This window comes from Felis catus, chromosome B4, assembly GCF_018350175.1.
Source record: "Felis catus isolate Fca126 chromosome B4, F.catus_Fca126_mat1.0, whole genome shotgun sequence".
Classification (NCBI taxonomy): Eukaryota; Metazoa; Chordata; class Mammalia; order Carnivora; family Felidae; genus Felis; species Felis catus.
The window spans coordinates 129,875,419-129,889,998 of record NC_058374.1 but is presented as its reverse complement, the minus strand read 5'-3'; the positions used below and the strand labels follow the sequence as shown (position 1 = coordinate 129,889,998).

General features: G+C 52.1%; 1 protein-coding gene across 6 annotated transcripts; it reads right to left on the bottom strand.

Moving 5' to 3' along the window:
* Positions 1 to 754: 754 nt before the first annotated feature.
* Positions 755 to 14,234, bottom strand: APOL6 (apolipoprotein L6). 6 transcript variants are annotated; one of them, XM_006934006.5, is made up of 5 exons: positions 13,186 to 14,234; positions 7,412 to 7,498; positions 5,434 to 5,605; positions 2,808 to 3,642; positions 755 to 1,968 (listed from the first exon to the last, which is right to left on the bottom strand). In XM_006934006.5, exons 2-5 carry the CDS (start codon positions 7,473 to 7,475, stop codon positions 1,816 to 1,818), a joined length of 1,224 nt encoding a protein of 407 aa, XP_006934068.1. In that variant the 5' UTR covers positions 7,476 to 7,498; positions 13,186 to 14,234; the 3' UTR covers positions 755 to 1,815. The 6 variants fall into 6 exon arrangements, with proteins under 6 accessions (XP_006934068.1, XP_006934069.1, XP_006934070.1 ...); XM_006934007.5 differs by having other exon boundaries at positions 5,434 to 5,560; positions 13,186 to 13,343; XM_006934008.5 differs by having other exon boundaries at positions 5,434 to 5,640; positions 13,186 to 13,203.
* Between the last annotated feature and the right edge of the window lie 346 nt (positions 14,235 to 14,580).

Here is a 14,580-nt window from a genome sequence, read left to right as displayed (position 1 = left end):
ACAATAACGCAACAAGTTTTTGGCACACAGATGTTCACTTTACCACTACGTAGAAGTTTTAAAAATCGCCGTTAGTCCAAATGTCCCTGAAAGAGGAGAGCAGCTACCGGACCCCTGGCTGCCTTCCTTCTTCCGGCTCTTTTCGGTAACCATGCTGTTTTACCATAAACTCTTACCAGAAACCAGCCCGGGCAAAGGCACGGGACCCAGTCCTGACCAATCAGAGTGGTCCCTGCACCTTTGCTCCGCCCCTTTCCCCTTGGACGCCCCCAACTGGAAGGAAGGGGGCCACTGGGGGGTTTGGGGGTGCCGGGAGGGGTGGGCCCCACCCTCTTCCCTCAACCTGGTGGAAGCCTGGCTAACAAACTGAGGAGGGCACCTGTTGGGAGGAGCCCTGGGTGTTGTATGGAAACCAGTGTGACAATAAATTTCATATTAAAAAAAAAAAAAAAGAAATTGGAACCAGAGGACATCATTTTTACCCTCTGGATCCAGACACACCTGAAGTCCACTGTACCCCTAAGCTTTTTAAGTACATGAGTCAATAAACTCCCCTTTTCTGGGTAGGCCAGTTTGCATTGGTTTTGGCCACTTGAAACAGAAAGTGATGACTAACGTGTCTAATTTAAAAGACCACATATGGGGCGCCTGAGTGGCTTGGTCGGTTAAGCCTCCGGCTTCGGCTCAGGTCATGATCTCACGGTCCGTGAGTCCGAGCCCCGCGTGGGGCTCTGGGTTGACAGCTCAGAGCCTGGAGCCTGTTTCAGATTCTGTGCCTCCCTCTCTCTCTGCTCCTCCCCTGTTCATGCTCTGTCTCTCTCTGTCTCAAAAATAAATAAACGTTAAAAAAATTAAAAAAAAAAATAAAATAAAAGACTACATATAATCAAGAGAATATTGTGCAACACACGAAAAAAGTCTATAAAAACCAAGTGAAATATAGAAGGGCAGGAAAATATCGTTAAGTGAAAACAGCAAAATGCAAAGTGCTAGATCTGTAGGCAAACGAAGGAATTGAGAATGAGAGCAAGACCACTCATTGGTTTTGCAGAAAAAAAAACTTCTATAAAGGCAGCCTGGAGGAAGCCCCGCCCCCCGCCCGCAGCAGTCTAATGACCGCTACACTTTAACACCCAAAGCAAGGAACCACGGGAAGGAAATTCCACACCCGGCTGCCAACAGTGGTCACCCTTGGTTGATGCATTGTTTCCAACGCCTGGTTTTTACTTTCCTGAACTTTAAAAAAAGTTGTACCTCATGTCCATGCACTGCTTTCAAAATAGCAGCTAAAACATAAAAAAGGAGAAAAGAAGAAGAGACGGGTGAGTGGGGAAGCCTGGAGAGGTCCTAAGTTGTGCAGAGCACTTGGGGAGAAAGGGAGGGCTCCTGATGGAATCTGGTCCGGCAGGTTCCGGTGACATCCCTGTGTGTGCAAACCCAGGGTTTTACCGCAGGGCAGGGGGAGGAAGAGAGCAGAGCAAGGCAGCCGGTGAGCCCAAGGTGAGCCCAAGGTGAGCCCAAGGTGAGCCCAAGGTGACCTTCACCTGAGGGACCTTCCTTGTCTTACGGTCCCCGCTTAGCAGAGAGCCTGTGTGCACATGAGCGAACGGGGTGCTGACAAAGCAGTGGGAATGAGGTGGCTCCCCAGGGAAGAGTGGGGGACAATGAAGAAGCCGGGTGGCAAAGGAGAGGCAGGACAGATGGCCCTGGCCACCCTCACCAGCCGACAGCGTCCTCAGGACCCAGGTGGACCTCCCGGTTGCTCAGTTTCCAGGCATCCCTTCTGCCAACCAGCCCGCCTCCGCCCTGCCCCTTTTAATTCTGCTCAGAGGCCCGGCGGCTCAGCCTGCCCTCGTCCTCTTGTGTCCCCTGGGGTCCTGCTTCCCCACGCCTGGCTGGGGGCTGGGGCAGAGACCCCGTGGCTCCTCCCGAAGATGAGCTCCTGGGTCTTTCCTCTTGGAAGAGTTTCTGTAAAGAAAGGGAAACAGCAGTCACGGGAAAGCTACAGAAGGCTCCGGCTCAGCCTGGCGGGCAGCTCCGGGGGCTTCTGTGGTCAGGCTTCCTGGCTGTGTGTCCTGACTCTGTCACCACCCAGTTGAGAACCTGGTGAGCCTCAGAAGCTCCCCGTCTTAGCCAGCTGGGGCTGTCCTAGCAGAACACCACAGGCCGGCGCCTTGGATAACAGGAATGTATTTTCTCCTTGTTCTGGAGGCTCCGGCCCATTGGGTTCCTGGTGAGATGTCCCTCCGGGCTTGCTGATGGCTCCCATAGCCTTTCCTCTGTGCGGGCGCAGGCAGAGAGAGAGAGAGCCCTCTTGTGTTCCTTCCTCCGCTTAGGACACAGTCGTATGGAATCACCCTTTCCTGAGACCTGAATCAGCCCCAGTCACTTCCCAAAGGCCCTCTTTGGGACCTCTACCGAGTCGCATTGGGACTTCAATCACGAAAGTTCAGGGGACACGTGCCAGTCCACAACACTCCGTGTGGCTCAGTGCCCTCTTCTGTTCAACCGGGAAGACCCTCTTAGAGCACTGAGAAAGAAATAGAAGGCATGACCAGGGCTGTCCAGGACAGGCGCCATTATCATCAAGATGCCCCCGACGTCATTTGGACCTTTGGGGCCACCGTCTGCCCCACGTCCTCAGGAACATCCAAGCAAACTACACACATACATACACACACACACACACACACGCACGCCCCGGCTCCTTCAACACCTTTCCCATAAGCCTTGGTGCCCATAAGTCCCAGTTCAAGCTTCCTGCCTCCCTCCCCCAGCTCCACCCAAGAGGGAGATGTCAGCCTCACCCTCCGCTTCAGGCTCTCATAGAGCTGGGTCAGTTCTGTCAGCGTCCTTTCCAGCTCCCAGGTCTGGGCCCTCAGCTCTTCCGCAGACTTTGTCCTTGCTCCTTCCTTCAGTCGCTTCCAGTCCTTCAGGAGGGCGGTCAAGTCCTGGCCGAGGGATAAGCCCGCCATCGCACTCCCCAGCAAGCGAATGTTTGTCGTCATCAGCAGCGTCGTGCCTTTAAAGGCCCTTTGCACCTGCCTGCTCCTTCGGGCCGAGACTCGGCCAGTGGTCAGGAGACGCTTAGCAGCAGTGGCCAGACGCGGGTGGGCTCTGGCTATCTGAAGGGCGCGGATGTCCTTCTTAATATCCTTGATGGCACTTCCATAATCATAAGCCATCTTTCCAACAGCCATGAGGTAAGACGCCTTCTGCCCCCCGGGCTCCCCGACCTCGTGGCCACGGGTGGGCACTAGGCTGCTGGCCTGAGCTCGGGCTTCTTGATTTCGAAAGTGTCCCAAAATGTTGGTCAAGATGCTGGCGACCCCAGCTGCTGTCCCCAGACCTTTACCAGCAGCGGAGAACATCAGACTTCCTCCTGCTGTTGCTGGAGCAAGGACTAGAGCCAGGATGCTCATGGCTCCTGAGACCACCGCCATGGAGTTGGCTGCCATGTTGGTTTTGGTGAGTGTTCTGTGGGTTGTGTCGATGTGGTCCGCAAGGGCGTGGAGCTTTCTGATGCCTGCTTCTAGCTCCTCCTTCACGATGGGGAACTCTTCCAAAAATGTTATCTCTTCAGCTGACAGACCCTCCTCTCCTTGCTGCACACCTTCACACGGAAGAATGTCATCCTGGTCCCTGTGGATGAGTGAAATAAAGATTTGGCTTCAGTCTCCCAGGTGGCAAAGTCACACTCCTAGGCCCATTGCGGTTTCTGGATGCTCTCGCCACTCCTGACTCTGAGTCCTTCCTGCCTCTCCCTGGCACCTCTGTTACCTCTGACCCAACTGTGGAGAGTCCCAGAACGCTGTTGGGAGCTGCTCCTTCCGTAAAGAGAAGAAACACGTAAGAGGGGCTTCTGGAGGGACAAATGTCCTGAGGGACATTTTCAGCCTTGTTCAGAGACACTGTCACCCAGGAGAGGGCAGTGGGGGAATGGTAAGATCTGAGTCAAGATGAGCAATGTGGGACTAACGGAGGGACCGGTGTGGGAAACGCAGGAGAAAGAGAAGACCAGGTTGAGAGTCCCGTATATGCAGAGGCGAGTCAGAGGAAGGAGGCGCCATATTGTACAACGCAGCCTACACGTCCGTGACCTTGAGTTTGGCTGCTGTGGTGACCTTTGCTTCCACCAGGAGTTGTACACCAAAAGGACTGAGGTGAGTTATCACCAACATTCTGGAGGTTCTCCTCGGCACGTGGCCAGCTTCACTTGGCCACTCAAACGGACGGGATTGGTCCTTCGTGGAAGACGTCAGGGACAAAGGGACCCAGGCTTCTCCTCCCCAGTATCTCACGGTACAAAGTATCACCCCAGCGGAGTCTGACCTTACAGGAGAGCGGTATCGGGCAAGAGCAAACGGACTCCAAGAGCCATCGCTCCACCAGGGAGGGCGTAGGAGGCCTGGTTCCCTGGCCCAGAGGAGGCAATCAGACCTGGAAGGGACCCCAGCCAAGACCCAAGCTGCCTCCTTGACTTTTCAGCAGAGGCAACAGAAGCCCAGAGAGGGAAGGGGGACTTGCCCTGAGGAGCGCATGAGGTGGGGGCAGAGCTCCGAGAACCTTCTATCCTGCCAGTTGTTTCTTTCTCCTCTGTCAGCTGACGTCAGGAACTCCTCACTGAAGTATATATGCTTATACTGCTGAATCTCTCTCTCTTCACACACACACACACACACACACACACACACACAATTTCTTAATGGGAAAGGTTAAAAACCAAATAGACTCCCAAGGAAACCCCTTAGCGCTAATAAACTAGCAAATTTAGGCCCAATGATCAGTTAACCAGCAGCCATAAATCAGGTCACGGAGCAGAAGGTTGCGGGGCGGGGGGTGCTGGCCGTGGAAAAGGGGAGGGATGCAGGCAAGGAGGCGGGCACTGCCAAGGAACCTTAAGCTTTACGGATCCCACAACGCAGCCCTGCCTGCTCGCTGTGTTTCCTCAAGTGAATAGGGACAAAGAGGAGAAAGGGCGAGAAGGGGCAGAGTTGACACCCCCACTCTGTGCTCACTACAAAGTCACGAGATGGCGGTGCCCACTGACGGGTGTAGACTTGCGGTCCCACCGGAGGAGGCACCACGCAGTGTAGATGCCCTAACTCACTCCGCGGACATATGCTGATTTTCTACCTTGGGCTGCTGGAGGCTTCCGCCGATGAACGGATAATCGGGCCCAAGTTCATCAATGCAGGGCCACGAAGGGGCTTTTTTGGTGATGTGTGAGCCTTCACGGGCCTGCCCTCTGCGAGGGGGGCAGTTTCTGCCCTTTGAGGCCTATCGCCCGGGGTCATGCACCTGACGGGATCTCGCTTCTTCTGTCCAAAATATTTAGCATAGTCCCTTTTTTCTCCTCATCACGCATCAAGAGGATGCCCAGGACGTTTCGGCAGAAGCAGCCTTCCCCGGGGACAAAGCTCTCCCAGTTACCTCTGCAAACCAATGCCAGCCTCGAAGCCTTTCCCCGCCTGGTCATCCACCAGCTCCTGGGCCACCAAAGCCGTGCTCGTTCTGCCCATGGGGGAATGAGAGGTGTCCTCACCAGTCAGACAGCCTTCTGGTTGGGCACATGGAAAGCAAGGTGACTGCCGGTGCCCTGATCCTTGTGAAGTTCAAGGTTTGTGGAGGGATTTTAGACTACATAAAATCGAAATAATGAGAAACTCACAACGTACTAAATATTTGCAAACTATTGTTTGTACATTTTATATCGAGGGGCAGCTTATATACAGGAAGTAGACAAAGTAAAGTCCTCAGCTCAGTAGACATTCATTTATATACGCTCCCGAGGAATCACCACCCAGATCAAGATACAGGACAGTGGTTTCTGACTTCTATAACCATGGGTCAGTTTGCCTACTCTTCAATTTCACATGAATGGACTAACTTCTTTAGCTTCCTTCACTCAATATGATGTGTATGAAATGCGTTCATGTGGTGGGTATCACTGATTTTAAAAATGATGGCTGTGGGGCACCTGGGTGGCTCAGTCGGCTAAGCGTCTGACTTTGACTCAGGTCATGATCTCACGGTTTGTGAGTTCAAGCCCTGCATCCAGCAGTGTGCTGACAACTCAGAGCCTGGAGCCTGCTTCAGATTCTGTGCCTCCCTCTCTCTCTCCCCTTCCTCTACTCACATGCTCTCTCTCTCTCTCTCTCTCTCTCAAAAATAAACATAAAAAAGTGTTTTTAAAATGATTGCTATGGAGTATTTCATTGTATAAATACACTGCAATTTATTGATCTATTCTTCCACTGATTGGTATGTTTGGATTGTTTCCAGCCATTGGCTGTTGTGATCGAATTGATTATAATGATGAAAAGATCATTTCACAAGAGAACAATTTATAAGGCCCTTTTTACAAGTTAGATTCCAACAGACATATTGATATTATATTAGTATTATGAGAACTGTAAAAGGTCCTGCCTGAGCATCCAGCTGGGATCTAAAATCCACCCCAGAATCGACTTGCCAAGGTGGGAGCCCTTGGGGGCCAGGGATGGGGGGAGGTGCTGAGTCTATCGGGAGAAAGGAGCACTTTGATCGCTTGCTTGCTTGCTTGCTTGATTGCATGAAGTTTCTATCCATTTGTGGAGCCAGGCGTCCTCAGAGCTGTATCTACACTTGTTAAGTGGGTGAGCTTTTTCTCATAAGCCCCAGGACACTGTATGAGCCAGTAGTGGTCCTCATCTCACTTATATGTTAAAAATGATCACTCAGGCTGGAAAATAGACTCTAGACTTGCAAAAGAGGAAGCAAGGAGGCCAGTTAGAAGCTGTTGCGATAGTCAGAGTGAGGGGGGACAGCTGCAAGGGACCAGGTTGATAGAAGTGATGGCAAGGATTATATTTGTAAGAAGCCACAGGATTCATCAGGGGATGTGGGATGTGGGAGAACAGAGTCCCGGATGACTTCAGGGCGAGTCAGGTCTGGGGCCCGAGGGACTGTTGCAGTGAACGTTTCCGACTCCCTTTGGGGGTGGGTTACGTCTGAGGTGCCCGTGAGACATCCAAGCGATGCTGGAGTGGGCAGTGGATATATGATTCCTGTTCCGGCTGGGGGATGAAATGTGGGAACCATCTGTGCAGAAAGCGCTCGAAGCCAGGAAACGGCCTAAGAGCCTTAGGGAGAGAGTACCAACAGAGGCCAGGGATGGTCCCAGGCCGAACCCCAGAGTACCCCAACACTTAGACTCGGGAAGAAGACAAGAAAGCAGCAAGAACAAGGAGTAACAGCAGCGGGTGAAACACAAGAACAAGGACTTGGGCATTTGGGGAGCCACGTCTTTGTGTATCCTTGTGCTTTTCAGTGTTCTGGATCACTCCACTTCTCGTCTTTCTCTTACAAAGACATCACTGGATTCTGTTCTCCCCTCTAAGGAAAATGGCCGGGATGGAAGAAAGCTTACCTTGGCAGATGTGAGGGGCCTCCACTGTGGTGAAGGCCCAAGCGGTGTCTCTGCTCTTCTCCATACTCAGGAGGGCAGGGCGTCCGGCTGGGAAGAGACATGGTTTTAACCTTCCGGAAGAGGAAACTCACCTATAGTTAGTATGGAGACAGTAGGGCAGAGCGGGTGGGAAGTCCCCCTCTGTCACTTACCAGTTCTGTGATTTCAAGAAAATTAACTCACGGCTCTGCTTCCTTTTCCTTATCTGTGAAATAGCTAGGACAATGCCAACCCCAATAAACAGTGAGGAGCAGTAATTTTTCGTGATGAAAATGATGTAATCACAAACAGGATAAAAACCCTCTCTCAAGATGAGAACACCCTTATTTTGGCTTGGAAAGCAAAGCCCAGCTATATACACTGTTTGCAAGAGATCTGTCTGAAACATGGCGAGCCAGAAAAAGTTAAAATGGACAGTCAGAGCAGGCCCAGGAGGTGGCTGTATCTATAAAGGGGCGGGGGGGGGGGGCGGGCACAAGGGATCCGTGTCACAGACGTGTTCTGTATCTCAATTGTGGTGTTGACCACACAAATCCACACGTGTGAAAAAAATTGCACAGAACTAAACACGCACACAAACGAGTGGGGGTAAAGCTGGGGGGCTCTGATTAAGTTCGGCGGTTCATATCAACCACCATATCAACCATCGCTGATTGCCCACGGGAATGCCAAGACGCTTTGAAAGACCTCTGGGAAATTCTCACAAAGCTCAACATACTCTGATCATACGATCCAGCAATCATGCTCCTGGATATTTACCCAGAGGAGTTGAAGACTTAGGTCCGCACAAAGACATGCACACGGATATTTATAGCAACTTCATTCATAATTGCCAAAGCTTGGAGACCACCAAGATGCCCTTCGGTAGTGAATAAACAAAGTGTGGTCCCATCAGATAAAGGCGTATTATTCAGCACTAAAAGAAATGAGCTATCGAGCCATGAAAAGACATAGGGGAGCCTTAAATGCATGTTACTAAGCAGAAGGAGCCAGTCTGAAAAAGCTACATTCTGTGTGATTCCCACCATATGACTTGACATTCTGGAAAAAGGCGTAACTCTGGAGACTGTAAAAAGATCAGTGGTTGCCAGGGGCTGGGGAGAGGGAGAAATGAATGGTTGCAGCACAGAGGATTTTTAGGTCAGGGAGACTATTCTGTCAGATACTATAGCGGTAGACACGTGTCATTATCCATTTGCCCAAACCCGTAAAATGTACGCCAAGAGTGAACCCCGATGCCAACTATGGACTCTGGGTGATAACGATGTGTCAGCGTAGGCTCACCATCTGCGAGGAGTGGACCACTCTGGTCTGGGATGTTAATAGTGGGGGAGGCTCTGCGTGTGCGGGGAGCCAGGGGGCATAAGGGGGATCTCTTTAGGCTCCCCTCCATTTTGCTGTGAATTTAAAACTGCTCTAAAAAAAAAAATCTATTAAAAAAAAAGAAAAGAGCCGGGCATAGCATGCAGATACAAATAGGGAGCATCGGAGCATTATTTGTAACATAAAAAACTTAAAGGAAAGAAAGAAAAGGAAAGAAAAGGAAAAAGGAAAATTGAAAACCACCCCAAATGGATCAGCTGAGTAAACTAGGGTTTATCTACCGATGAAACGGTATGTAGTCATTAAACCAAATGAGGCAAATCCATGTGAACGGAGGGAAGGATCCCCAGCATATACTGGTAAATACAAAGGCAGGGTGTGGAACACTGTATACTATACTTGAACTTGTGTAGGAGAAAGACACATGTGTTTGTAGAGACAAGAAGCCAGTAACATTGATTGGATTGGAGGTCAGGGATGAGAGAGGGAAGCTTGCTTTTTTTTTTTTTTTAATGCTTATTTATGTTAGAGAGAGAGAGAGAGGGAGAGAGCCCACGATCAAGGGAGGGGCAGAGAGAAGGAGACAGAGAATCAGAAGCAGGCTCCGCGCTGTCAGCACAGACTCGAGCCCAGGAACCGTGAGATCACGACCTGAGCTGAAGTCAGACGCTCAACCCACTGAGCCACCCAGGCGCCCCGGGAAGCTCGCTTTTCACGCTACGCCCTTTTATACTTTCCATAGCGATCATTTTTGCCACACATCTGCCTGTGATACCTTAATTTGTTTTTCAAGACTGTCCCCTGTAGCAGGTTGAAGAGCTGTGCCCCTCAAAATCATGTCTATCCGGAACCTCCGATGTGACCTTATTTGACAGCTGTGTCTCTGCAGATGTAATCAGTTAAAGGATCTGGAGACGAATTCATCCTAGATTGGGGCGGGGGGGGGTGCTAAATCCAATGACTGTCGTCCTTCCGAGAAGAGGAGAGGACACAAAAGAGGTGGCGTGGTGACAGAAGCAGAGATGGGAGTCAAGCTATCGCCAGGCAAGGATTGCCCGAGTCACCAGAGGCTGCAGGAGGTGAGCAAGGGGTTGATTCTTCCCCGGGAGCCTACAGGGGGAGCTTGGCCTTGCTGATGCCTTGATTTCAGAGTCCAGCCTCCAGGGTTACAAGAGAATACATTTCCGTTGTTTCAGGCCACCCAGTCTGTGGCAGCCTTAGGAAAGGGACACGTCCTTTCATTTCTCCCGCTATATTTGGTACTTGGCCCCAGAGCTATGTCAGAAATGATATCTTCAAGATACGCCTTCTCTCTCATGGTCATCTTTTTCTCCCTTCTTTTTTCTTTTTCTTTTTTTTAAAGTTTATTTATTTCTTTGAGAGAGAGAGCACGATCAGGGGAAGGGCAGAGACAGAGGGAGAGAGGAAGAATCCCAAGCAGGTTCTGCGCTGTCAGCACGGAGCCTGATGCAGGGTTCGAACTCCCAAACCTCAAGATCATGACCCGAGGTGAAACCAAGAGTTAGAGGCTTAACCGGCTGAGCCGCCCAGGCGCCCCTCTCTTCCCTTCTTTCTGCTTCTGGAAGAACTTGGGAAAAAAAGTCCTCCCATACATAGTTTGAAGGCACAAAAATTCTTGTAATACTTTTTCCCCTAATTATTTAAATAAGTACAGATTTACTGTAGAAAATTTAGGGATAAAGAATAAAATTCTTCTGTATTCTCAGCACACAGAAATGACCACTGTGGACATTTTTATTTAAAAAAAATTTTTTTTTAATGTTTATTCATCTTTGAGAGAGAGACAGACAGACAGAGCATGAGCAGGGGAGGAGCAGAGAGAGAGGGAGACACAGAATCTGAAGCAGGTTCCAAGCCCTGAGCTGTCAGCTCAGAGCCCGATGCGGGGCTCGAACCCACAAACTGTGACATCATGACCTGAGCCAAAGTCAGACACTTAACTGAGCCACCCAGGCGCCCCTGGACATTTTATTTTATAAGTAAAACAAGGGGCACTTGGGTGGCTCAGTCTGTTGAGTGTCCAACTCTTGATTTTGGCTCAGGTCATGATCCCAGGGTTGTGGGATCGAGCCCCGAGTTGGGCTCTGTGTTGAGCACCGACCCTGCTTAAGATTCTCTCTCTCTCTCTCAGGCCCTCTGCTCCTCTTCCCTGCTCTCTCTCTCTCTCTCTCTCAAATAAAAAAGAAAATAAGCAAACCAAAATTTAGACTCATGACGTTCATACAGTTTTGTGTGAATTTTTGTCACTTAACATTGCATTACAGTGGCTCCCTGTATTAGCAAATAATTTCCAACAAGCTGTTTAAAGTCTGTGTGACATTCCATCAGACGGATGTGTCATTGTGCATCTGATAAGTCCCCTACTGTTGAATCTGTGGGTTGTCTTCAGTTTGACCTTTGGTTTTGTTTTCATAAATAATTTTTTGCTTTATGAATAATTTTTGATCCTTACCTAAATGTTGGCCCACCCATTTGGTTATTTCTTTGGGATAGTCCTGGAGGTAGAGTTAATGCATCAAAGATAAAGAGTCTCTCCTTGGGGCGCCTGGGTGGCTCAGTCCCTGAAGTGTCCAACTCTTGGATTTGACTCAGGTCGTGGTCTCAGGGCTCCCGGCTTCAAGCCCCGAGTCAGGCATCGCCCTGACAGCTTGGGGCCTGCTTGGGATCCTCTCCCCTCTCTCTCTCTTCCCCTCCCCGGCTTATGCTGTCTCTCTCAAGATAAAGAAATAAACTTTAAAAAAATAATTTAAAAAATAAATAGGGGGCGCCTGGGTGGCGCAGTCGGTTAAGCATCCGACTTCAGCCAGGTCACGATCTCGCGGTCCGTGAGTTCGAGCCCCGCATCAGGCTCTGGGCTGATGGCTCAGAGCCTGGAGCCTGTTTCCGATTCTGTGTCTCCTTCTCTCTCTGCCCCTCCCCCGTTCATGCTCTGTCTCTCTCTGTCCCAAAAATAAATAAAAAAACGTTGAAAAAAAATTAAAAAAAAAATAAGTAGAACACGTTTTCTCCTCTCTGACTTACAAAGCTAGATTCTGGAAGTTTGTCTCCAGGGCACCATGGCCTAGAACATGAAGCACATTTTCGTGCGTACTTGTGCCAGACCTGCATTTCCCTACTTGATACACCTCTCGGTGATTCTGTGACATGGAGGCTAATATCATCCCGATTTTCCACATGAGGAAACTGAGCCACAGAGAGACCAATGCCATACATTTGGTAAATAGGAGAGGGCAGTGTGATCCCAGCCGGGCCTGCAGTACGAGCCTGGAGCCGTGGATCTCAGTCAAGGGTGAGTTTTCTCCCCAGGGGTTGTTGGCAATGTCTGGAGACATTGTTTGAACTGTCACAACTCTGGGGGAGACTGGCTGGAGGCCAGCGAGGTCGCTAAACAGCCTGCCATGCACAGGCCAGGCCCACAGTTAGGAATGACATAGTCCGAGATGTCAGTGGGGCTGAGGTTGAGAAACTCCCGTCTGGGGCCCCACCCTCTGCCAGCGCCCTGTCGCCATTTTCCGTGAGTCCTATGGGATGAAGGGTGAAGGCGACACAGGGAGCTCTTTGGTCCCATCAGATCCCACCCCCTGCCCCTACGGACATCCTCTCGATGGGTGTGAGAGGGTGGTCACATTGAGAGAGGAACGGATTGCCAAGAACGTTCCAGAACTTATTTCCATTTGCGAGCTTGTATCGCCGATGGTCTTTCTTCGCCTGCCTGGGGAGCCTTTAGCTCCGTCCTGTTGTCCAGCGGCCCCTTCCCTGCCAACCAACTTCCCCCGACACCCAGGCTAAGGAAAAGGCAGCTCACTCTGACACACAGCTTTGAGATACTCCCCTTAATCTTCATCACCATCTCCCCTCCCCCCTTCCCCGAGCCTCCCCCGCAATAAACCTACAATCCAGGGAACGAACGCTGCAGCTTCTCTGTGCAGATTGGAGACACATCCCTCAGCGTCTTTTTTCTCTCCAAGGATGACATCCTCTCGAGGGAAACGCCTGTCGCCGGTGAGGCCCCCTAGGCTCTGGGGGCCGGGACCTCTCGTCTAGGGCCATGGGGTCCCCAGCCAGCGGAGGGGAGATGCAACTTGGTCAGTCCCGTCACCCTCTTAATCCCGTTTTCGTTGAAACCCTCAAACAGCCCAGAAGGAGAGATTCCTACCCTGATTTACCACGAAAGACGTTGAACTTCAGATCTTTCCGGTGGTCAGGTATCTGGCGGGACGGGGATTTGGACCCTGGTGGCCCTGGTGGGAGCTCTTTTTCCTAAACCAAGTGCCTGCAGCCCATCGCTGGGGCACATTGCCCTTCAGGGCGGTGAGCAGTGCTGCTGTCTCACCGTGGGCTGGGGTGCCCAGGGAGAGGAGGTCCCCCCCTCCCCCCCGCTCCGTCCTCACCTCTGCGGGGCCTCTGGTCCGGCCTGGGGGCTACAGGAGGACAGCACGAAGTGCAGGGTCTCCAGTGGGTTCTGCTGACCAAGGGGAAGCCCGAGCCTCTGCTGGCCAACTCTGAGCGATCGGAAAAACTGGGTCCGGGTTCTACAGGCACAGAAATGCCAACGACTGAGGCAATTCTCCTGGGACGACCAGGGCTTGCTGAGAAGCGGCTTGCACTTTCCCCTTCCTTGTTGCTGTCTTCTCTAATAGATGTGCAATGAAGTCGAGCCGGGGGGTAGAATCGAGGGCAGAGGCCTGAGCGCCACCCCTCCGCCCCCCGCCCCCTGTCCTAGCTGTGAAGCGGGAACAACGGGTGTGGCTATGAACACCAGGACCCCGGTCCAGCCGACCACGGGGAGCGGGTTCCTCCTCTGTCCTGGGCCTCGATCCCCCAGCTGTGAAATGGGTATTAAAATAGTTCTTGTGGCACAGAGCTGTCGTGAGGAGCAAGTCACGCGGCGCCCAGCGTGGACGGAGCACGCAGCAAATGCGTCAACGGTGGCTGCCTCGGGTGCTGTCACATCCCTTTTCCACGCTCCTAGGTGGGTGACACCCAAGGTCTGAGGCCTCGTCCCTGCAACTGTGAGATGTAGAGTTCTCTGAAGACTGAGGCGTGTTTTCCGAACTCGTGTGGTGGAGGAACCCGACCCGGTGCAAGGTGATGGTTCTTACGCGTCCCACCTCGTTGGCGGATTCGTCGTTTTCCCGCGGAAATATTAGCAGCGTGTGGCTAGACGGGGCGGCCGGGGTCTTGAAAACCTTGCAAGACTCCAGAAAAAGTGGGAGACTCTGCAACACAGCTGGCCCCGGTGGTTTGGAGATAACGGGATTGTGGCCGTGACTCTCCCACTTTGCAGATGAGGAAACTGAGCCCTCAGAAGGGTCACACAGCTAGGAAACAGCAGACCGGCTCTAGACCCCGTGTCTGTGGCCGTGGCCTGTACGGCAGTCACGGGCTGAGCTCTGTGTCTCCGTGTGTGGGCAGGCTGGCATCGGGGGCCGCGTGGTTCATTCGTGGCGATGTGGCCGGAAGCCCCAGGTCCTCTCGCAGGACCCAGGTCCTCTCGCAGCCTTCAGAGGCCACACCGGGGGCTGTTGCTGGCAGGCTCTGGGTTGCCGGCACCCTGCCCGTGTCCCCTGGGGCCCTCCGAGCAGGGTGGGACGAGGGGGCACTCTGAACAGACGCTGTCCCTGAGGTAGGGCTGGCCAACCGGGGCAGCGGCCACCTGGCCTCCCTGCTGCTTTCTCTGGCAACAGACCCAGATGCCCAGGCCTCTCCTCGGTCCCGGGAGCCTCAGGGGCCAGGCCGGCCACCGGACTAGGGTGCTGCTTACCACAGCAGCCCTGGTGAAGCAA